This window comes from Mustela lutreola, chromosome 3, assembly GCF_030435805.1.
Source record: "Mustela lutreola isolate mMusLut2 chromosome 3, mMusLut2.pri, whole genome shotgun sequence".
Taxonomy (NCBI): domain Eukaryota; kingdom Metazoa; phylum Chordata; class Mammalia; order Carnivora; family Mustelidae; genus Mustela; species Mustela lutreola.
In genome coordinates, this window is record NC_081292.1 from 19,983,273 (window position 1) to 20,008,229 (window position 24,957).

At 39.3% G+C, this 24,957-nt stretch overlaps 1 protein-coding gene across 6 annotated transcripts in view; it reads left to right on the forward strand.

Annotated features, from left to right (window-relative positions):
* The window catches only part of ENPP2 (ectonucleotide pyrophosphatase/phosphodiesterase 2), a 107,951-nt gene extending 83,207 nt beyond the window's left edge, over window positions 1-24,744 (forward strand). For 4 of the 6 annotated variants that reach the window (XM_059165727.1, XM_059165722.1, XM_059165723.1 and 1 more), the window contains exons 19-26: window positions 1,579-1,630; window positions 10,856-10,930; window positions 12,223-12,359; window positions 13,402-13,537; window positions 14,393-14,470; window positions 17,514-17,646; window positions 19,382-19,538; window positions 24,144-24,744. In XM_059165727.1, coding sequence (XP_059021710.1) covers window positions 1,579-1,630; window positions 10,856-10,930; window positions 12,223-12,359; window positions 13,402-13,537; window positions 14,393-14,470; window positions 17,514-17,646; window positions 19,382-19,538; window positions 24,144-24,314 — 939 coding nt within the window. In that variant the 3' untranslated portion in view covers window positions 24,315-24,744. The remainder of the gene's footprint in view (window positions 1-1,578; window positions 1,631-10,855; window positions 10,931-12,222; window positions 12,360-13,401; window positions 13,538-14,392; window positions 14,471-17,513; window positions 17,647-19,381; window positions 19,539-24,143) is intronic. The other 2 variants (XM_059165724.1, XM_059165725.1) reach the window with 1 other exon arrangement.
* The last annotated feature ends 213 nt before the right edge of the window (window positions 24,745-24,957 follow it).

A 24,957-nucleotide genomic window follows, 5' to 3' on the forward strand; every position in this document is an offset into this window, starting at 1 on the left:
TATTTTTGCATGTGTGGTTTTATTATGGATAAATGTGTGAACTGTCTATTAGACCTTGGAAAAATGGAACATAGTTCTCCTGCCTGTCCTATTCCCTCCTACTATTTCCTACCTTCCAGGATTCCTAGGGACCTGGGAGCCACAGGATGGGAAAAGCTCACCACTGGAGGAATTCAGTTTTCTCTTCTTCCCCCATCCCCTTTTATCTCTCCTTCCTACTTTTGCTCCTGACAAGAACCAACAAAGCTAATTACTGTAAGGCAGGTAATTTCTTAGACCTGAGTTGCAGGTGTTGCATTGCCAAAGGCAATAGGAAGTAGCCTTTGAGTTGGATTCCAAATATAACTTTAGAGGAATCTCCTAGTTGTATCTTGCTCTCTGAATTACCTTTCTTCTGGAAAACAAGAGATATTTTGCTTTTGTTATCGGAAACCATTTTAGACGAATTCTGGATTGTCTTTATTTGGTCCCTGGGTTTTCCCACGAGACTTCATTCCTTTTCTTAAAAAAAAAAAATGCAGACATCCTGAGAAGGTATACTGATTAATAAAATAAATTCCACAATACACAATTCATGAGAAAGAAAATGTCACAGATTCTGCGGAAGCTCTATGTATATATCCTTCCTGCCAATCCCACTTTGTTCCTGCCCTAAAGGTAATTAGCATCTTGAATATAGTAACTTGAATATATATAACTGCCAGGCAGGTCTCTGTACTTCTACTCCATATGTATATATTAAATAATATATTAATATTAATATATTAAATATATATTTAAGTATATATTAAATAATATATTAATTAATCTGTAACATAGTTCCCTAAAATAATTTATAGTGTAGTTTTGTATATTATGCATTTGTATGTAAACACTACTATATTAAATGTGTCCTGCAATTATTTTGTTCATCGTGTTTTGAGATTTATGCACTTTAATACATAATTTTAGCTCATTCATTTTTACTTCTAATTGTTAATATTTAATTGTGTAAATATACCATAATGATTTTATTCATTTTCCTATTTGAGAACATTTGGTAATTTCCAGTTGGTAGTCCTCCAAACAAGGCCGCAGTAGACATTATGGCCCATGTTCTCATACACGTATGCGAGAGTGTCTCTAGGACGTATAACGAAGGATAGAGTTGCTGAGCCATTACTTTCCAATCTTAGAAAAAGTGATTTGGTTTATTAGTTTAGGAATCACCTTAGTGTACCTAGGATTAATCTGAAATATTGAGGTAATATCCTAATTAGTTTACATATCTGCCCAGATAACCATTCTTATCAGGTAGTTTGGAACTTGCTTCCACGATTATCCACAGCTTTAGGGAAAGGAAACAAAGTCATGGAGAGATTAAAGAAGGTGCTCGTGATCATAGATCTCGGAGGTAGAACCTGAAATGTCAGTTTGAGATGCCCATAGTAATTCCTCCACAGAATCCACGGAATTTAGGGTCTTCTTTTGAATTTAGCAAGATGCTAAGTAGAAAGAAGCCTGCAGAAAAGATAGGACATTTCTGATTTGCTTTTTTTTTTTTTTTCTCCTTTCCTTTTCTGGTTTTCACACATGAAGAACAAATTGGATGAACTCAACAGACGCCTTCATATAAAAGGGTCTACAGAAGGTGAGGAGTTGACGGGGGAGAAACAATCAGATAAGTTTTCGGTTTTAGTTTTCAGAGATTGAAGAGACTTCTTATTTATTTCATAGTGTAAGCATAATATGTTTGAAAATTAAAGTTTGGGTTGTGACGTGATTTTCATATCCATCTGGCAAAGGGTATTGGTTTATTCTGTGTATGCAAGATGCCAGTTTTTAATAGCCAGGAAAATGCCGTTAGCTTTTTTCTCAGTCGCTTTTAGGCTCTCTGAACAAACAGGCATAGCACTGTGATCTGGTGGGCTGTAAGTGAAGGTGCTGATGGGGACGTCTGTGAAGGGACTGGAAGTCACAGTAATACCTAATTGCAGCTGGTACCTATGAGGGAGCTGAGGTACCAGAGAGGCAATGATATGGGGAGAGACATGCAGAACGAACCAAATCAGAACTCCCCCTCTCTAAAAGGATCCTCTTGAGCCCTCTAACTCATTCTCCTCTTATTTTATGTACAAAAATACAATATACAATGATAACATGTGTGTATTAGTCAACTTTTGCAAGCTTATGACTAAAGAAGAGAGTCTCAGTGGTTTGTACCAAGAAAGTTGCGTTTCTTGCTCGCACTTCGGAAGGCTGACCATAGGCCTGGTGTGGCTGTGGGTACGCTTTATTCTGGAATCCAGGCTGAGGGAACAGCCCCCCCCCACTGGGGCACGCCCTTCTTCTGGAAGAGGGAAGAGAGGAAGAGCAGGCCCGTGAAGTGATCCTCAGTACTTCTGCTTTTATAAGGCGTTTGTGATGACGGTTCCTGGTGGACTGGTAAAACCAGGGCACTTGAGACCAAGGGAGCAGGGAAGTCTTCTTTCCACAGGGATGCTGTCCAGTAAGACACGTGCCAATGGGTGGTCATATGTAGTCCTTTCCAGAAAGGCAGTCAATAAGAAGGAACAATAATGCAGGCTGCCTCGCAGGCTCTTCCTTCTGGTTTCGAAATTCCAGAAAATGAGAAGAACATAGAAAGGGAGGGAAAGACTTCAGTGTAGGTTACTACAGGAGATGGCGTAGCTTCTTACAACAGCAAAGGAATGACAAGAAGTGTATTACAAAGCAGACAGAACTCAAACGCAGTGGCTCCAAGTCAGGCAGTGAAGAGAGACACATTGTGGAATTCTCCTGAGAGCATTATGTGGGTTATTAGCTTAGGTGGGGCCTTGTTTATCATATGTGTTGTTTTCAAGGACAAGGAAACCAGTAGATTTTATTTACTTGACTCACTTTTCTTTTTTATTTTTTTAAAGAGAGTGTGAGGGAGCTTGGGGGAGAGGGCAGAGGGAGAGAGAGAATCTTATGCAGACTCCACGCCCAACACAGAGCCTCACTCTGGGCTTGACCTCAGAACCCTGAGATCATGATCTGAGCGGAAATGAAGAGTCGGACACTAATCCGACTGAGCCACCCAGGTGCCCCTTACTTTCCCCTTTTAAAAAAAAAAAAAAGATTTTATTTATTTGAGAGAAAGAGGCACAGAGAAAACACAAGCAAGGAGAGGGGCAGAGGGAGAGAGATGGGCAAACTCTCTGGCAAGGCAGGGAGCCCAAGATGGGGCTCACCTCAGGCTCCATCCCAGGACCCTGAGATTATGACCTGAGCTGAAGTCAGACACTTAGCAGACTGAGCCCCCAGGAACCCCCCCCCCCCCGCCCCGCCTTTATTTGCCCTTTTGAGGAAGATTTTCATCTTCTTCCTCTTTCCCTTTCTGCCTCACGGAGCCCACAGACTCTTGGGTATGTAATTGGATTAACAGCTTTGAAAATAGGATTCAGTTGGTAGAAGGTCTGCACATCTCTCACAAACTCTAAAAGTGATTTGAAATGTTTGACACCTAGCTGCTAGTGAACTACACTGTCATTATACTTAGAAAAATGGAAACGTTGCCAGGGTCAAAGGGTACAGAGTCTTAGGATCAGAGTTTTTCAAATATTCAGTCACTAAGGCAGAGAAATAATCTAGATGTTTCTCCTCTAGAAGGCACTCATAAAATAGTTAAATATGATAACTTAATGGACTCTTGTGTTTTTGCTGGTTCAGGCTCTGGCTATTCAGGATACTAAGTCCTGAATTTAGGGGGAAAAAGAAATCCTGCATTTATCTTGGTGGCAGTATGCTCATGTGACAGAACCAGTCTCACGACTCAGCATAAACAGCAGTCTCAAATTTCTGAACATGAAAATAAATACCTTCTAGGTGAAGCACAGACTTTCAGGGCTGAAAGGAGCTATAGTTAGTGACTTTTCCTCCTCATGGCTCCACTCAGAAGTCAATGTAAGTGTCTTATTTCAAGATAATTTCACATCCCTGAAGTTTAAAGCTGATATGCTTTCATGGAACTAGACCTTCCCAGGTGTGAGTTGAGTGCCAGCCTGGGACTGGAAACTGATTTCTCTGAGAAAATTTGGTTCTGTCAGCTATGACACTGATAATTTCGTGCATGTGGACATCACACTGGTGACAGAAAATTTTAAGGGAGAATCATGGTAGCCTCTCTCTTTGGTCTGCTCCTGACCTAGCTGGATAGTCTTTAATGGTACAAGAGAGACTTTAGCACTATGACATGGGATAAAAATAATTATATACCATTATCTTATTATGTGCAAAGCATTTCCTTGTTTAGACTCTGGATAATGTGTAAGTCTCTGTAGTCTCTCCCTTGTGTTCCTGTATCTCTGCCTCTTGGTCATTGGCTGTCTCCTCATGTGTCCTGTCTTAGTCATTTATGAAGCTACAAGGTGACATTTTCTTTGTCAGAATTCTCTCCAGTCTTTATGGTGTTTCTGGGGTCATAAATCTAGTCTCCCACTTGAAATCTTGGATGTGTCCTCCACTAGAGGAGATCTTCACGAGACTGAATCCCTGTGTGTGTGAGCACATGCCGATGTCATGTTCAGAATATCACCTCTCCCTTCTGGATATCTTTGAATATATGTTGAGACTTTTAAAGGATTTCGCAGACCTAAAGTCCTATACAAATATAAAGTTGTATTATCTTTTTCCTAGTTTTTTTCCTTAATACACCTATAGGTAGCTAATTTTTTTTTTCCATAAGAAATCATGTACTTTGCACATTCCATTCGTAACCTTCATATGTGGCCATTTTAATGTCATATGCTACAAACTTCCTCACACATAATACATGTGTACAAGCTGTACATCACAGTAGTGAAACAACCCAGGGGATACTTGAGGTCTATTAAATTAATCTCAGGCAGTATTTTGTTGTAAATATTTAAACTGTTACAGGATCTAGTCTTTCACTAAAATGTAGAGGAAAAAACATAGATAACCTTCAAAGGCAGTGATCTAAACTGCTTGCTAAAGCCTTAATATTTTTAGATTTGTGGAGATTTCTGGATTTTAATTGCATGACTACTGTTGTTTCCAAATCACATGTATGTCATGTCTTAACAAATTTTCTGTGCAATGAAAACTTCTTTGTTTGAGCCATCGAGTCAATAGATGGATGAATGAATAAATGAATAAAATGGAAAATTTTAAATTTCTTACAGCAAGCAGTTTGGGCACCATAGCCAGGTATAATTTTCACTTTCAGAATAATTATACTATTTATTATTACCTTAGTCTTCCCTCTATTTACATTGGTTTAAAAATGTTTTATAATTTGTTAGATTAACATTCACTATCATCTTCATGAAGAAAGGAATTAAAAATCATTTTAACACCAAATATATTGGACCCTTTATCACATACAATAAGAAGGTAGTTTAGATAGAAAAATGACTGAAACACTAATAACTCTTATGAATTTTAAAGCAGAAAGGGACTAGACTAGCAGGGAATCTTCTGTGTCACTCTTTTTGATGCTGAGATCTTTTAATTTTTGTTATTTCTGGAGATGGTAGCTATCTAGAGAAAGGATCTGTGTGTTTATCCTTCTGTGTGGGTTGTGGAAGATTTGGAAGAAATCAATAAATAGTGTAATTCTTTATGATTTATAGTAAGATTCAAGATGAATTAGATGGAACAGACACTGAAATTTAAGAGCCTCTGCCTACCAGTATTCATGGTGCTGTTGAAGTTAAGGATATGCCTTTTACAAAATCGCTGCAGTTACAACTACAACCACTTTTGGATCAAGAGTGAGCTAGGTGCTTTACCTACTTCGTCTCTAAACAGTGCGATGTCCCAGGGAGACAGGAAGCTTTGGGAGGTTAAGTTAACGGAATCGCAGAGCTTTCAAGAGGTGAGCTGAGATTTGACTTCGGTTCTACCTGGCACTAAAGCCCTTGTGCTTTTCTCTGTAAATGCTTCCCATTCTAAGGGCTGATATAAAGAGAAAACATCAAGAGAATCTCAGTGCTTCTCAGGGTCTGGATGTGGTTTCTGAAGTTCTAGATGCTTTGATACAAATTGCTCTTCTTTCTTTGAAAATTAATAGATTTACTTAAATTCCAGTTAATGAACAGATAGTATATTAGTTTCAGGTGTAAAGTTTAGTGATTCGGTACGCCCATACAACACCCGGTGCTTAGCACAAATTCTCTCCTTAATTCCCATCACCTACTCAGCCCATCTCCCACACACCTCCCCTCTGGTAACCATCAATCTGTTCTCTATAGTTAAGAGTCTATTTCTTGGTTTGCCTTTCTCTTTTTTTGCCCTATGATCCATTGTTTGGTTCCTCAAATGCCACATATGAATGAAATCATATGGCATTTATCTTTCTCTGGTGACTTATTTTGTTTAGCATAATACTCTTTAGCTCCATCCATGTGGCTGCAAATGGCAAGATTTCATTATTTTTCATGACTGAGTGATGTTTCATTTTATATGTATTATTATATATATATTTCATTTTATATATATATATATATATATATATATATAATCTATTCATCAATCAATGGACACTTGGGCTCTGTCCATAATTTAGCTATTGTAGATTGCTGCTATAAACATTGGGTGCATGTATCCCTTTGAATTGGTATATTTCTATTCTTTGGGTAAATACCTAGTAGTGCAATTGTTGGGTCTTAGGGTAGTTCTATTTTTAACTTGTTGAGGAAACTCAGTAATGTTTTCCAGAGTTGTTGTACCAGTTTGCATTCCTACGAAAAATACATGAGGGTTCCTTTTTCTGTACCTCCTCACCAACACCTGTTTCTTGTGTTGTTGATTTTAGCCACTTTGATAGGTATGAGGTGATATATCGTTGTAGTTTTGATTTGCATTTCCCTGATGATCAATGACATTGAATATCTTTTCATGTGTCTCTTATCTGTATGTCTTCTTTGGAAAAATGTCTATTCATGTCTTGTTCCCATTTTTAAATGGAATTATTTGTTTTTTGGGTATGGAGTTGTTTAATAAGTTCTTTATATATTTTGCATACTAGCCCTTTATCAGATATATCATTTGCAGATATATTCTCCCATTCCTTTTAGTTTTGTTGATTATTTCCTTTGTTGTGCAGAGCTTTTTATTTTGATGAAGTCCCAATAATTTATTTTTGCTTTTGTTTCCCTTGCCTCAGGAGACATATCTAGAAAAATGTTGCAATAGCAGATGTCAAAGAGGTTACTGCCTGTGTTCTCTTCTAGGATTTTAATGATTTCTTATCTCATATTTAGTCTTTAATCCATTTCAAATTTATTTTTGTGTATGGTAACAAAACGTGGTCCAGTTTCTTTCTTTTGTGAGTTGCTGTCCAGTTTTCCCAACACCATTTGTTAAAGAGACTGTCTTTTTCCATTGGACATTCTTCTCATCTTTGTTGAAGATTAATTGACAATATAGTTGTGGGTTCATTTCTGGACTTTCTATTCTGGTCCTTTGTTCTGTGGGTCTATTTTTGTGGCAGTACCATACTGTTTTAATTACTGCAGCTTTGTAGTATAACTTGAAGTCCAGAATTGTGATGCCTCCATGTTTGTTTTTCTTTCTCAAGGCACATTGCTGTTCTTATTAGCTTCTTGCCAAGCATGAGTCAGGCAGAACTCATGCCTGGGAGTAGCCAGATCTTAATTCCAGTATGCCCTCCTTAGATAACCCAGGAGTTAGCATCGATTTGGAGGCCGCCCAAAATGCTAAAGAGGAATAATGGACCAGGAGGATAGAGGCCTACATTCTGGGTACTGCTTTGTAGCTGAATTATCTTGTACAAATCATGAGCCTCCAGTTCCTTCATTAGTAAAATGAAGATGATACTGATCTGGCTAGTGTATCTTTCAGGGTTTTATTAAGCAGGTCATATATAAAAAGTTAGTTCTTGAGAGTCATAAAGAACCGTGTTTTAAAAAAGAATAATACAATCATGCATGTATTCAACAAGTATTTACCAGGTAGATATTATGCATTTGGTATTGTTAGAGGTAGAGATACAATGATGAACAAAACAGAGAAAATCTTTATCTCATGAAGTTATTATTTTATCATGAGATTTAGCCGGTTGATGAATTACAGCATAGTATATTAAGGGTTAAGATAAGAAAGAACAGGACATTGACAGGCATTGAATCAAGTCTCAGAGGAGGTTGACATGGTGATAAATGATAGCAGGCCCTTCAAGGGAAAGGAGGAGAAAGGATGTGAAGGAAAAGGAAAGACCTTGGATAGAGATTATGTGGTAAAATCCAACAGCATATTACGTAGGGGTGAATTTTTTTTTTTTTTAAAGACTAAAAAAGAGAGATTTTCATGTGGTTCTCAAGTCAGCCTCCTAATCTGTGGGAATATGAATCAGGAAGCTGAGGAGGGAAAAGAAATACAAACTCAACGTCTGAATGACCAAATTTTGGAAGACAAAAGAATGAGCCCTGAGGAAGTCCACACCACTTAAAAAGATTTGCCTCACAGTATTTTGCCAAATGTGGTATCTGGAGGAGAACCTTAGCATGTACCCAAAATGCCAGAGATTACTGTAAACAGGGAACTGGGGTATGGAATGAAGACTCTGTCTGGAATTCCATGGAACAGGAACCCAGGCTGAGAAGACATGGAGTCTAGACCCATAACAAGAAATGAAGAGGAACGTATTTCACAAGTGGAGACTTGCAGTCTCCTCTCTGGGATGACTGGTCTCAAGATGAAGAGCTTATGTGTCCAGAGACTGAGACTCAAGTACAGTTTTATGGCTCAAGCAGGAACTCTTTGCTAAACAGAAATGCAATGGATGGCTTGTCCAAGATGTTACAAAGAGTAGCAGAGTCAGGCTGTGACCAAGAATCAGTGGTTCTTTTCTACTCTGACAAACTGAAAAAGGAAAATCTAAATTTTGACTCTGGACCACAAAACTTGTGTTTCTTTCTGCAAAGATTATTTCACCTCTTTCTTAGATGAAACAATTCTGCTTTAGGAAGACCTGGGTAAATTCTTTGGGATAATCAGGGAAATTGGTTAGATTTTAGGAAACCGTCAAAACCACTGTATTGTTTTTCCTTCATGCTGTATATACCAGTTAATAGTTAAGAAATTAGTCACATAATGATATGTTTGTGATCAGATATGTGCTCAAAACAGCAGTTGTGCTTAGCTTGGGAGCTATGATGAAGTGCACATTTCTTTTTTTAATTTTTTTCAAGATTTTATTTAATTATCTGAGGGAGAGAGAGAGAGAGAGAGTGAAAGCACGCAAGTTGGGGGAGGGGCAGTGGCAGAGGGAGAGGCACTCAACAGTGAGCTGACATAGGGCTGGATCCCAGGACCCTGAGATCATGACCTGAGCCAAAGGCAGACCGTTAACCAACTGAGCCACCCAGGCACAACTGAAGTGCACATTTCTCTAAATTCAGAGCAGAAGAGTGAATAGAGATGGAGACGCTCAACTGGGGAAATCTTTCAGAAGAAAGTGAATCTTAACATATCACTTTTCCTTTCCTCTCTCCCTCGCTCCTTCATTTCTCTTCCATGGGGCGCTGGACTATGTGAGCATGTTATTTGTCATCCACATTTGAGTATGGAAAGGGGCACTGTTAACAATTATGCTAGGGAAGCAGGCTTAGCTTTCTACCTTCTGTAAGGACTGTACTGATGCCATGTCACCCCCATCCATGGCAGTCATGATGCTCTGGGTTCCCATCGCACTCTGTAAATATCTCTGATGAAGTTCATACATTATTGCACTTGAGTTATTTGTGCTATGTTTGTCTCTCCCATTGAACTGTGAGCTTTTCAAAGGTAATGTTGTGGGAAACAGAGGCAAAAGAAAAATTAAATTTCCTGACCACTTATAGCCCATTGACAAGTCCTTGAAACAGGCAGAGTGACATTCCTCTAGGAACACAGCTGCTTCGAAGTTGATACTTTGCTAAAGGCAAAAGGCAATCTTAGCCTGATCCCCCAGGATCCTGCAAGTCTACTTTAACATGTAAAAATTCCTTTGGAAATTTCCTTTATCTCTACCCCCCAAGATACATGTTGGCAATCATCCCCCAAGCATATGACCCACTGATACACATCTGAAGGGTCTCATGACTAAGGTTTTATTAGATAAATGGCCTTTTCCTAACAACAGCTAGCCCCCTCAAGGTCCTGGAAACCTTGCTTTCAAATTCCTTAGAGACTTATGCTATCCTAACAGCTCTCCCAACTTGAAAGTAGATAATCGGGGCTACTCTTCACAGCCCCAGGGCAGCTCTTTCTGCCTACGGGTCCTGCCCCTGTGCTTTAATAAAACCACCTTTTTGCACCAAAGATGTTTCAAGAATCTTTTCTTGGCCTTCAACTCTGAACCCTAACATCTTTCCTACATCAGTAAGAACTCTCTCATCATTATCTTGGCCCAGTATCTCTCTACTATAGCCCAAGGGCTGGCACAAAAAAGGTGCTCAGTAAATGTTTGAAAAGAGAGAATACATTAATGAAAAATTTGAAGGGAGATCAGTGACAGGACTGCTGGAGAAGCCATTCCTGGTAGAAAGAAAACAAATCAGCATAGAATTGCTAAGGATGATAATGACCAGAGTATTATAAATAAACCAGGCTTCGCAGAAGTAAATGAGGACTGGAGAGGAGGCCAGATTTGGTGGAACCTAGACTGCCCAAGACTATTGTTGGTGGCTGATCTTAGGAGGGGTGTTGCAAGGAAAAACATGGCTGCCGTTTTGTTGTCTCTCAATGGGATAGATTGAATGCTAGCCCTGCATTTGAATTTGGAGGAATGTGTTTGGTAAGCATTAAAACTTGAATGATAAAAAGAGAATAGCTTCTCAAAGAATTTTGATACTTCTGCTTCCAGCTGAAACCAGGAAGTTCAGAGGCAGCAAAAATGAAAACAAGGAAAACGTTAATGGAAATTTTGAACCTAGAAAAGGTTTGGTTTGAGTTTTGAAGGAAAGTCTGACTTGGTTAACTGTCCCCAAGTACTACTGTTATGATTTGCTGGCTTCTTATTTCTTCATTATATTTCATTTATATAAGGTTATCCTAGTATGTCCTAATTCTTAGGGTGGGTCCCCAAATTTGGCAGCTTGAACAAGGCTTCTCCATTTTACTGCAATGCTGAAGAAGCCAGGCTTTTGCGATAGCAGTGTGGGTCACTTTGCCTCAAATCAGCAGTTCTACTTGGGAAAGTCTTGCAAAACATTCTACAAAGAGTTTTCTCTGTTACTTGCATAGAATGGTAATACTTTAATTAAAGCAACATGTATACATAATTTAATAAGTGATTGCCGGAACTGATTTCCTGTAATAAAAATAATCATAAAATTTTTTTTGATGATCACTTAGGGAATTGTGAATTGCCTCAGCCTCAATCTCTAAACATTTTGGTCCGTTCAATTTCCAAGAATCTATGGAAGTTCTGACTTTAGCCTATCCAAAACGGGCAGCTCACACTCCAGGCATTTATCGTGGGTGTGGAATAAAGGTTTGCACAATAAAGTCCCTTCTCTTCTTCTTAAGAGAGTAAGGTTTTAGACACCCCCCCCCCCAAGAGGAGAGCTTTCTCTTGGAGGTCCCCATTCTTGGGTCTTAACTGAATTCTTTGGTCTGTAATGATGTTCCCTTTTCTGTATTTAAAGGACCCTCCTGAATGCCCACTTAATTTATCTATACATGTTCCTTTAAGTTCTTACCTAAAGAGTTCTCCTCCATGTGACAAAGCTGCTTACTTTAAATGCTCATTACTACTCACCGTTTATGCTGAAATAATGCATCATTTGAGTTGCAGTTTGCAAATAATGATCAAAGAGTGCCTTCCTCTTAATTAAATCATTGGTTAATTTGATGAGCCTTTTCAGGGGTCAAATGAATGAATTCTGTAATAATCCTATTGACTTTGCATTGAGCTGAATCATTGTAATATTTACTATCATGTTTCCTTCCTCTACAGATTAAAATTCTTTACAACTAAAAAAAAAAGCATTCAACACAAATATGGCATTTACATAATACTTTTGGTAACAGTGAGCTTTGACCCATGCTTAGGTGGTCAGATAAACCACAAAGTGTTAGGAAAACTAACTTGATTAAATTAAGAAGAAGGAACCACACTATTAATAAGTAAGCAAGCAAATTTTGGACAACTTGACTCTTCCAATATTTCTTTCACATTTGTTGTAAAGTTTAATGTGTGTTTAACACAGTCTATTTTCTTTTTCTTAGAGAGACACCTCCTCTACGGTCGGCCCGCAGTGCTTTATCGGACGAGATATGATATCTTATATCACACTGACTTTGAAAGTGGTTATAGTGAAATATTCCTAATGCCACTCTGGACATCATACACTATTTCCAAACAGGTCATTGAAAAAGTTGGGTTTTATATTCGTCTTGCGATTACGTGCCTTGCACTCACGTAATGATTGCTTGCTTAACAGAAATCTGTCTTGGAAAAGATTTTAATTTTTTTTGATGAAAGAAATCTGACATCGAATCTATTGCAAGATATTTTGCATTAGGCTCTATTCAATGTTCTAACAACTTCACGGGAATATGTTCAATTATCGACACATCGAAGGGAGGATTCTAATGCTTGTCATCGCTTTAACTCTGCTTGCTGTTGCCCAGTAGTTACTGAAGACACCCAGATTTGGCTGTTTGTTTTAATAGCCTTTATTTATTTATTTATTTTTTATAGCAGTTTTAAGCTCACGGCAAAATTGCATCGGGACACAGAGTTCCCATATACCCCTGGCCTCACCCCTGCATGGCGTCCTTGACTGCCAACCTCTTCTTTTTTAATAAAGATTTAATTTAATTAAAGATTAATAAGATTAACTAATAAAGATTTAAAATATTTAATAAAGATTTAATTTAATAAAGATGTTGGGCGTCTCAGTTTTGGTGAAGATGAGATAGGTAAATTTATATCTGGAATAAAAAAAATGTATTTGGCAGTTGAGGCATGTTTTTGATTTTTGATTAGAAAGTGAATACTTCCGGTGCTGCACACCCAGCTTCCTGTTCATTTGTGCCCCTGGTACAGCTGTATGTTCAGTATCTCTTTGTATAGATGATATGTCTATATTATTATTTTTATTTTTTAAGCTATCTTCAGTGGAATCCTACCCATTTTTTTCAACAGTGCAATTTCTGCTTTTTATATTGTTGTTTTATTTAGGATTTTGATAAAAGAGTTCTGTCACTAAATAATACAGGAGTTTGAAAATTCCTGGCTTACTGTATTTGAAACTGAGGCTTTTGTTTTGGAGTCAGGATATCAGAGTATGAGCTCTAGGGAAAGCTAGAGGGGTTTTGGTTCAGCCTGGCTTCTGTAGTTCCCCATTGCTTCAGCAAAGTCTTTGTGATGACATTCCTAACTACCTCTGACTCACCATGCAGGCAGAGGTCTCGGGCGTCCCTGAGTACCTGACCAGCTGCGTTCGGCCTGATGTCCGCGTGTCTCCGAGTTTCAGTCAAAGCTGTTTGGCCTACAAAAATGATAAACAGATGTCCTATGGATTCCTCTTCCCTCCTTGTAAGTTATAGAACATCAGGATCTGACCATTCTTGAGGGATGTTATTTTCTGGAATTTGGACTGTTAAGATTTCAGTGGTCTTCATGTTTTTTTCTGGAGAAACACTGAAGAGATTGAAGAGGTGAACTTCTGTGGGATCTTTCCAAAAATCAGTCAGAAGAGAGACCACCTTTCACAAATCCTGTTCTCTAGGAGCATTTTGAAGTACAAGGGAATATACATTGTATATATATATTTATTTATATGTGATTTATTTATACCTCCTGATACTCTACTCTGAATGAGAAAGACAGAGCAGCCCCCCAGAGCCCAAATGCCCCAGATATTTGTAAGAGAGAAAGGAGGCCAGTGGGAGAGTAGTTCAAATGTTAAGCAGAAAAACTGGAAAAGCAGAGAGGGAAAGAAATAATAATGAGCCTTCATTCACATCATTAAGTGGGAACCTGAAAGTGAAATAGTTTATCATTAAGACTTTAATGTTTTAAATTCTATACAGGTGGTCGCTTAAGAATATGGGAAGTGTTTTTATTATTTCTCAGTAGCTTGATGACATTTTTAAGTCCAAATTAGACTAGTGAAATCAAGGAATTCTTTTACATAATACTTAGTTAACCCAAAACTCTGTAGGAAGAAGAAACATTGTAAAAATTTTGGGGAGAGAGCTCTTGGTGAAGAAAAGAGATTGGGTCGGAGGGGAAGCAGGGAATGCTGTGTCAAGTAGGGAATGAGTAGAAATAAAGGAGTAGATCCATTCGCCATTTACTTCATGCTGTTTGGACCATTTTAGAAAATTGATTTTTTATTGATGTAGATTTTGGTAAATGATGGACACTGTTTGTTTGCCTAATGTTTAGATCTGAGCTCTTCACCAGAAGCTAAATATGATGCATTCCTGGTAACCAATATGGTTCCGATGTACCCTGCTTTCAAACGTAAGTCTGATATTTACCTAGTAAACTACTACTTATGAAAAGAAATATTTCTAAATTTACTGCTTACATTTTCTACCTCTATATTAATTTTTATAATAATAGTATCTTTCATGTGTTTATATTTTCTATTTTTTTAAAAACTTTCTTTTTTTTTAAGATTTTGTTTATTTATTTGAGAGTGAGAGAGGGAGAGCAGGAGTCGGGGGGGAGGGGCAGAGGGAGAGGGAGAAGCAGACTCCCCACTGAGCGGGGTGGGGGGCAGATGCAGGGCTCAATCACAGGACCCTGAGATCATAACCTGAGCTAAAGACAGAAGCTTAATCAACTGTTATGGAGGCCACTTGGCATTTAACAACACCTACATTTATTTACTGACTGTTAAAAGCTACTAGCACTTCTCTCTTTTAGGGTTGATGGTGATGATGTATTCTGACTGTTGACTGTGAAATCCAGAAAGAGCTTTGAAAATTATTCTAGTTTCATTGAACACTTGTAATTTCTTTATATATGACATGATGGTGGATGATAGTGATGCTATGAATGGCATAGCAAGCCCTGCCCCCAAAGCCAAGTTCTAGTCCCCCGAGTAGACCACTTAGCTATATAATCATAAAAATGTCATTTAACTTCTCATTTATAAAATTATGAGATTTGATTGCATGATCTCTATGGCTTATATGGGTTTATGACTTAATTGTCCAATGGCCAGAATAATCCATTTCCTATTTCTGATTACAAAGAATCCACTCAATTGCCCATCCATCCATCCATCCATCCATCCATCCATGTATTCAGAGATAGAGAAAACATTCTGGAATAACATTTACCTCCCTTTCCGTGAAGAGACTTATATGCTTATAGAAAATATAGGAAAGGGAAGCACCTCTACCAGCTTCCACTTGGCAAAGAAGCACTGACTGTGTTACAGGACCCTTGGGGCTGAAATAAAGTTTCAGAATCCAAACATGTGACGGTAGAGTGCCATCAAAAGTACCAATCTCCACCAATTTGACATCAGCGAAATGGCCAACATCATTTAGAGAAAAAAAAATGTTTATTTGATGTCCTAGCTAGTAAGTGAAGGTTTATTCAAGGGTTTAGAATCCATGGCTTATGAGTGAAAATTAAAGTAAGCTTTTAAAAGGAGATTTCCTGGGTTTTTTCTTAGGCCCCACTGAGAAATGTTTCAGAAATCCACATAGATACATTTGCCATCATATTACATGGAATGCATCTTCATTTAATTTCCACAAATCAGGGTTTCCAGGATTTCTTTATTCTTTGCTGATGCTCTTTTGACCAAGTGTAATAAAGGAAACACACAGTACCACCCTGAGGCTGGCATGGCAAGAGGCCTTTCACAGAGGGCTCCCTGTTCTTCCCTAGGGGAATGGTTTTTTCACATGCCACATGTCTGTGGGTTTGGTCTTTTGACTGTTCTCATTGTTACTTCTTTCCCTCTCTGCCTTTCCAGTTTTTCTGCTTAACATTTGAAATACTCTCCCCCTGGCCTCCTTTCTCTCTTATAAATATCTGGGGCATTTGGGCTCTGGGGGGCTGCTCTGTCTTTCTCATTCAGAGTAGAGTATCAGGAGGTATAAAGAACAGTAGAAGCACCATGAGAAAAATAGCCAAGTGCTTTTTAATAAGGGGAGATAAGAAGTGATAATCGTTGGAACCTCGCCATCCCCATCCCCATGTAGAGCAGAGTGCAGTTAAGTTATACCTAACATCTTAGAACCAGCTCATTACGTGCCTTTCCTATTCTCTTGTCATTCCCTTCTTTCACTTTTCCTTTTCCCCCACTCTGCTTCCTTCCATCTGTCCGACTTACCATACTATAAACTGGAGCTAAGATGAGCAGGGAAGTCCTTCCCAGGGGTGATGTTGAACATGAGAAATGAAGAAGGAGGACAAAGCAGACGTGCACAGATCAGGGAGGTTTCCCAGCAAAGGGAAGAGCAAATGCAAAAGCTTAGTCTGAAGCAAGTTCGGCGAAGAGGAAGGCAGGACGAAAGCCATGTACCCGAGGGGGAAAGAAGTAGGAAGTAAAGTTATGCAGACAGGCAGGGGCCACAGTGGAAAGTTGGGACTTTATTCTAATTACAGTAACATACCACCTGGAATGTTAGAACAGGAAGTTGGGAAGAACGTGAAACAATCTGATTACAGTGCAAAATAATCCCAATGGCTGTTACGTAATGGGATGTGCAAAAGTAAGGGTTTCTAACTGGGAAGCTGTCTTCTGCGGTAGTTCTTTGCTAAGAAGGTAGTAGCTGAGATGGGTTGGATGCTGTGAAGATGGTGAGAGGTGGTCAGGTTTGGATGATGGGAAAGTATTACAGAGGTAAACCTGGAAGGGCTTGTTCACGTGTATGTGAAAGGAGCCACTTGACAATGACTCCTAGGATTTGGACCTGATCACGTGAGTGAGTGAGTGAAATTAACTGATGGAGATGCCAGAAGTTCAAGCAGGATTGGGAATGAAGACCAAGAATTCTGTTCTGATAAATTTTTGCTAGCCATGATTATTAGGTATTCAAGAGGACCATGAAATGCGTGCTTGAATCACACATCTGGAGCTCCTTTGAAGGGTCAGGGCTAGAGACACAAACTTGGAAATAAGCTTGTAGAAGGAAGGAAGGAAGAAAAGGTAGATGAAGGCCTTTTTTTCAGTTTCTCACAAACACTGTACTTCCTCTTTTGTACACACGGTTCCCTTGCCTGGTGTGTTTCCACCACTTTGCCTAGAAAACACCCACTTATCCTTCAGAACTCAGGAGCAATTTCAGTGAGAAACCCTTCCCTGACTCACTGGGCTAGGTGAGCTAAACTCCCCTACCAATGTCTCCATACCTTTCCCTTTGCTGGCTCATAAATGACCCACACACAGCTGATACTTCAGGGCGAATTCTTTTCAAGAATCGCAACAGCTCTAATGTCTCTTGGCTTGTGACCTTTGGCTTGTAGAATGCATCCTAAAGAGAATTCAACCACAGCAAGGAGTTTTTGTTCATAAATTACAGAATTTTTCCCCCCACAGGAATTTGGAATTATTTCCAAAGGGTATTGGTGAAGAAATATGCTTCAGAAAGAAATGGAGTTAATGTGATAAGTGGACCAATTTTTGACTATGACTACGATGGCTTACATGACACACAGGATAAAATCAAACAGTAAGTTTGTCATTTCTGTTCAGGGTGTGGTTTTAAATTCTAAGAGCTCACTTAGGGCTCTTTTTCAAATATTCACACACTCAAGAAGAGCTGATACCCCTGAAATCCTTTGCTCTTTGAATCTCCTTATGATTTCTTTGGTGCTTTTGGACCTTTGATGAAACATGGTAATGGTGGTTGGAATGGAATGGAGTTTTGTGGTGAAAACATAGACTTTTCCATTCCATGAGAGAAATGCACCAAAAGATTTTTTTTTAATTTGTCATTTATTCTTTAACAACTCTTCAGTGGAAAGATGATCATTTTCCCTTATCTCTATTTTTGTGTGTGTGTGTGGGGGGGCTTTTGGAATCCCTTAGATTTTCTGGTTCAGTATGTCTTTTTTTTTTTTTTTTTTAAGATTTTATTTATTTATTTGAGAGAGAGAAAGTGAGAGATGGAGAATGAGTGGAGGGAGAGAGGCAGAAGGATGGGGGGTTGTAGACTCTCCACTGAGCAGGGAGCCCGCCACGGGGCCCAGTTCCAGGATCCTCAGATATGACCTGAGTGGAAATCAAGAATCCGCTGCTTAACCAACTGAGCCACCCAGCCTCCCCTCTTTAGAAGTCATTTAATTTTATACATGCATGAAACAGAGAGTGGCACAAAATATGGGAGGGTTTAATTGTGCTTTACAGATACTTAGGAATAAAAAGCTGTTTTTTCATATATATAATTAATAAAACAGCAGTTCTCCTACTCTTTTTCTCATCATCCATAAGAGAAATTTAATCTTATTTATACATTTATTTTATTGCTAATCATTGTAACAGGTTTTAGCCAAAATTAAGTTATCATATTTCAATCATATATTTTGAAAATGATTGAAATTAATAAAAACCAGGTAAGGAATTGTGAGTTTCTGTACTTCAGTTTATTGGAAAAGATTTTTTTTTTTTTAATTTCTTGGTTCGTCACTAGCTCATCAGTCCTTAGTATTTCCTTGAGTAAATGAGGTCTCTGTACCAAGTTCAGCATCTCATTGTGGTTTGAAAGGGCTTGTTATTCCCCTTTCTCCAGTATCTCCTCCCTCAGGTCCACTTTACACAATTTTGTGCAAGCTATCTTCCTGAAACATGGGATCTCGTGATGACTCTTCCTGGCACAGAAACCTTTGATGAGGTCTTACTCCTTAAACCATAATGCCCAAATCCCACAACTTAGCCCTCAGAAGTCACCAAATTATGGCTCTTTTTTTTTTTTTTTTTAGATTTTATTTATTTATTTGAGAGAGAGAGAGGTAGTGAGAGAAGGCACAAGTTGGGAGGAGAGGCAGAGCGTGGAGCCCAATGTGGGGCTCGATCCCAGGACCCTCGGATCATGCCTTGAGGCAGATGTTTAACAGATTGAGCTCCCAGGCACCCCAAATTATGGCTTTTTATTGACTCTTCCAGCCTCATATTTCTACTCTCTTGATATGTTCATCCTGTCTAGCTTCTAAGTCTTGGCTTGTGTTGTTTTCTTTGCCTGGACCATCACTTTCACTCTGCCAAGTCTACAGAAAGAGGGGATTCTGGCAGCAAAAGCATTAGGTTCAAAACACAGAAGAAGGCTAGTTCTTAGAAGTGAAAAATGATTCTGTTGAATGGGAGTTAATTTTAACGACTTAGACAATATTCATTGGTCACCATTTAAAAAAGAAAGCTACTACGACAAACTACAGCAGTGGTCATTTTATTTTTCCTTCTCCCTCCAGGTACGTGGAGGGCAGTTCTATTCCCATACCCACTCACTACTACAGCATCATCACCAGCTGCCTGGATTTCACTCAGCCGGCCGACAAGTGTGACGGCCCCCTCTCCGTCTCCTCCTTCATCCTCCCTCACCGACCTGACAATGATGAGAGCTGCAATGTGAGTTCAACAGACCAAGTCCTTTAAAAAACAAGTCACCTTTGTTTCTTAATGTAGATTCCCACCGGGGAAACTTACACACTTACTATGAGCCTTTTGGACTATACAATGTAACCAAGTAGAACGAAGAAAGGATCCAAACAAAACCTGACTTATCACCTGGGGACTTGGTGTTTGAATAGCTTTGTCACCTTCCCTGTAAGGGTGTGGGGAGGAAGAGTGTGAGGGTGTTATTTCCTGTGGCTCTAATTATGTGTTCGATTTTGTCCACTGATCAAAGTACCCAAATGTCTTTGCTTTTGCAAGAGACATACTTTGTAAAGGTAAGATGACAGGAACAACATTGTGATACTTGTGGAAACTAGGTAAGAATTCACAGGGGTTCTTTATATTAGTCTCTACTTTTGTGGATGTTTGAAAGTGTCTCTAATAAGAACTTTTTTAAAGATACATACACAGAGGCATAAAGACATTATAAATCAGATATTTTACCTACTGCTAGTTATGAGAACAGTTGTAACAGGTGACTCTGACCCCATTCTCAAATAGCACAGATGACTTGTCCACAGAGGCAGGAAGGCATCTTGAGGAACACCTTGGCAGGGGATGGAGTCGTGCTGTGGGCTCCTGGCTCTGGGCTCATTCTGCCTACACTTGGGGACCGATCACATCTCTTCCCCAGATCTCTTTAATGTGACAGAACAGCTGCAGTCCAAGATTGATTTTAGAATAGTCCCTATGATTTTCCTTTATAGACTAGAAGGAGCAGGAATGTAATCTAGGGAAGAGGGTTTTAGTCACAAATCCTACTCAGCTCCTAAATTGTGTAAGTTGTGGTGGGTAAAGCAGCAGTCTGCTAAACATACTTACTACTCTAGGGGTCTGTTGTGGGCCAGAGCAAATAAAACAGGGGCAGAAACGGCTACAAAAGGCAAAGAGCTCTAAGAATGAGCACTGGGTGTTATACACAACTAATGAATCATTGAAAACCACATCAAAAATTAATGAGGTACTATATGTTGACTAATTGAATTAAAAAAATAGCTTCACCACAGATTATCAGCTGCATGGGAAAGGTAGCTATTGGACTATGGCTTCAGCTGTGGGTAAAGATGGCAGCTGTGGATATATCCAAAGCCAAGTAAGCAATACAGGAAAAAATGGAAATTTGAAATATGGCCAAGAAAGCTAATGAAGCTTGACCAGAATATTGAAAATGAGGGTAATGGTGGGACATAAGATTTGAAAAGTTTTTGGAGTCAAACTTGAAATAAAAATAGTAGCCATAGTAGCCATAGTGGCAGAGGTAATCACTGCCGCCATTTTCTGAGTCTGAGTTGCCAGCCAAGAACTGTGCCATTCCTCCTCATAAATTATTTCTAATCATCTCTTTACTCTACCAGGCAGGCATATATGGTCTTCCCTCCACTCCCATTTTATTCACTGTTTTGAAAGCTCTAGGTAATAAAGGAAAAGTATGATCCAATGTTACCTGGACAGTCAGTAGGAGAGCAGAACTTCAGATTCAAGTCTTCTGACTTCAAAAGCCCATCCTCTTTCAAGTTTATCAGATTTCCGTAGCAGAACCTTGGGACCTTAGAAACTTCAGTTGCACAGGCATTACGTAGCTATGGAAAATGCTGACACATAACAGCAACATTTTAGCCTTTAGGGAGATAAATTGAAGTTGGAATGGGTCAAGCATGGTGCTCAAAGTGCTTTGGCAAGATTCATGGGATTAAGGTCATAGAACAGGAAGAGAAGCTATGGTCTTGGGAATTTCAAAAAGAGGGTGGAAGGCAGCAGTATAATACTGAAGGATCGGTAAGATCTTATCAGTAATTTGATGGGAGGTGGAGAAGCGGGGGAACTGAAAGTGAAAGGCGGTTGTCAATTTATTAGCTCAGTGTCCTCCATTTTGATTACTCATAACCACAAGTGTAGCCAGCAGTGTACCAGCGTGATGTAATGCCTTGGCAAAACATGATATACTGTCTTTGGACTTTTTACTACAAGCTTATGGGGAGGTGAAAATTTCTGCAAAAAAAAAAAAAACAAAACAAAAAACCACCCCATATATTATGGGGTGAAATTGTAAATTGCCATGCATTTTTAAGACAGAAGACTACAAAGACATTCCAGACTGATAGTGGGCCATTTAAGGTACACACAGATTCCTGGGGAGCATATGTTCTGGTCTCTCTGTCATTAGGAGAATTTGGTGATGGGACGCTCAGTTCAATGGCATCTTCAGTCACCCCAAATTGCACAACTGCCAAATGGAATCCACAGACATCCTCCCAGGTCTTCCGATCCTTTCTGGCTCTGGACTCTGCGTAGAACTTAAAGATATTTCTTGTAGAGTTCGTGACGAGCCTGTGTCTTATGCTTATTCTGCCTGCACAGATGCCTGTCCTTGCTTTGAAGGTCACCTTACAACTGCTGGGGGTTGAAATCACAAACTTATTTAGGAGAAAGTCAGGGAGAAAAGGTAGGTGAAGAGTAAATGTCTGTAGCAAGAAAGACAATAAGCAAGTTGATGGGTGGGCTTTTTGTTCGCATTTATCTTCTTAATTATTTATTTTGAAAGCATTTCCTTCCTTTCCCTTGGTGCACATGAACTTTAATTTGAATTTTCCTAGTTTTGCCTTTCACACCAGAGTCTCCCCTAGCAAATATTTCTGTGGATTGCCAGCTTGCATCAGGCAGAAGATATTTTCTTCCTGTGTTGTATGGCCAGTATTTCCTAACCACTAGTGGCAGGTGAGATTTCTGCATGTGAGAACCAGAAGAAAATGCCCTTCAAGTGAAATTGGCAAATTACTTCCCAAGGAAAGAAATAGCAAAAGACAATTTTTTTTCTTCTTTGAATCCTTATAATCACAGCAGGCCAGTATTTAAATTAGGAAAAACCTTTCCACCCCTTTGTACATTTGAGTGACTGCATTTACAAAAGCGAAATTAGACCACTGAAAAATCAAATAAAGAGTTGAATATGAAAATTCTCCCAAAATATAGCTTCATGCTTACTCTACTTACTCTGAGGGGGTCCTGATCCATTTGGAGACCTCCTACTTTGTTAATTATATGGTCACAGTGAGGATTGGTCAGTACCGTTGTGGGCAGAGTTATATTTAGGCTTGTCTCTTCCTGTGAATCGTAGAGAACTTGGTTAGCTTGGGTTAGGAGGGTGGGGCACGGAGGGTTAAAATCCTTACTTCCCCAGCCTGAAAAGCAATTTCTTCCTATTTCTTCATTTTGCCTGGGATGACCAGGCCATCAGCTTCCTGAACCAACACCCTCGTGGTACATTTTTAGCACTGGCAAAAGCTGCTAGAGCCCTTTGTCCAGGTCTGTGTGGGTTGGAGCTTTCCGAGAAAACCCATTGCAGGTTCTTGGGCTTTGGTGGTGAATTCATTGAGAACACGTGCGGTGAAGGAGTTGGGCGAGGGCATTTTTGAACATGCTCAGCCTTGGGACACACAGCCACCCTTCCAACTTGTAGAATGGCTCTTGGGAGCTATTGCAATCCTGGGCGGCATTTGGGAATGAAATTATTTGCTCAGGTCTACTGATGAAGGTAGGCTTATCCCCCAGAATTCTCAGTGCTCTCAGATCTCATTCTTTCTCTTGACTTCTCACAAAAGTGAAAGAAGATATTTATAAAGTGCAAAGTACTACTCCTCCTGAATTACTTTTTAGTTTCATCATAGATATGAATGAATTATTTGGTGTGGGACATCTGAACATCCGTCATTGGAATTTGTGCCAAGGAGGCCATATTGGCAAATTGCTAAGACAGAAAGAGATTTCCTTCCTTTTTTCTATGACACTGTTTCCTTACTTTATCTTTGCCCCCCCCCCGCCCCGCCTTCCTTTTTCTTCTTCTTCCCACTATCCAAAAAAGCTGATGAAGTAAGCATTATTTACCATGGGAACCAATGAAGAAAGCCTAGAGAGGTTAAGTAGTTTGGCCAAGGTCTCCTCTTTAGGGAGTCATAAAGCCACAATTCCAACCTTGGTTTCTTGGACTTTAATGCACCAGATGTAGCTACTGAGCTGCTTTAAGTTGAACTCATTATTAAAAATATCAATTCCTTGTCATTTGATAGACCATGTATGTACTCGATTGTGGGCTCTTCTGAAAGACTAAGAAAGCACGTGTGAGATTTTGTGCGTGGGGCATCAGCTCTTTGCTTTCCTCAGGAGCCAGAAGAGCATTCCAGATTACCCTTGCTCTGTGCTCACCTGTGTGGTTTAACAGTAGCGGGGAAAGAAACACATTGCTGAATCCTCCAGGGCCTTTTGTTTTTGTAATTTTATGTTCTGAAAACCTATTGAGTCAAATGCCCTTTCACACCACATGTCTCATTTATCTGGTACAGCTAATTGCTGTTGAAAACATTCACAGCCAAGGGCATGTATTTGTGGTACATTCCCAGCAGGAATGTGGTAGAGTGGCTGCGGAGGCCAGGAAGGAACAAGACACACCGGTTCTGGGTTCAGGAGGATGGAGGGCTCATTTGTGGACTCGCAGCAAATTGACTGTTTGGAGAACCTGCTCTGGAAAAGTCTGGCTCTGATTGTCTTCTATTTCCACTGCAGAGCTCGGAGGACGAGTCACAATGGGTAGAAGAACTCATGAAGATGCACACCGCTCGGGTGCGGGACATCGAACAGCTCACCAGTCTGGATTTCTTCCGAAAGACAAGCCGCAGCTATCCAGAAATTCTGGCACTAAAGACATACCTGCATACATATGAGAGTGAGATCTAACTATCTGATCACCTGCAGTGCAGTCTTATCAACTGGTGTATATTTTTATATTGTTTTTGTATTTATTAATTTGAAACCAGGACATTAAAAAAAATGTTAGTATTTTAATCCTGTACCAAATCTGACATGTTACGCCTGAATGACTCCACTGTTTTTCTCTAACGCTTGATTTAGGTAGTCTTGTGTTCTGAGTAGAGCTTGTAATAAATACTGCAGCTTGCATTTTTAGTGGAAGCTTCTAAATGGTGCTGCAAATTTGATATTTGCATTGAGGAAATATTAATTTTCCAATGCACAATTGCCACATGTAGTCCTGTACTGTATCAAAATACTGATTTTGTAAAGTTGCATTCATTTACTGTTAATTATGACAGACATATTTAAGCCTTATAGACCAATCTTAAATATAATAAATCACACATTCAGTTTTTTTCTGGTTTATTTGGCCTTTGTTTCACTTATAACTTAGAGGGTTTGCTTCGGGTATATTCATGCATAAAAAGCATCTCTCTCTTTTTTTTTTTTTTTTGTATTGAGCTCTCTACCTCGCTGAATAGAATGCAAATAGTCAAAGAGACATCCATGATATTCAGTTACAGGGGCCTGGATGAAATAGTTTAGGTACGCATCTCTGAGAAATCAG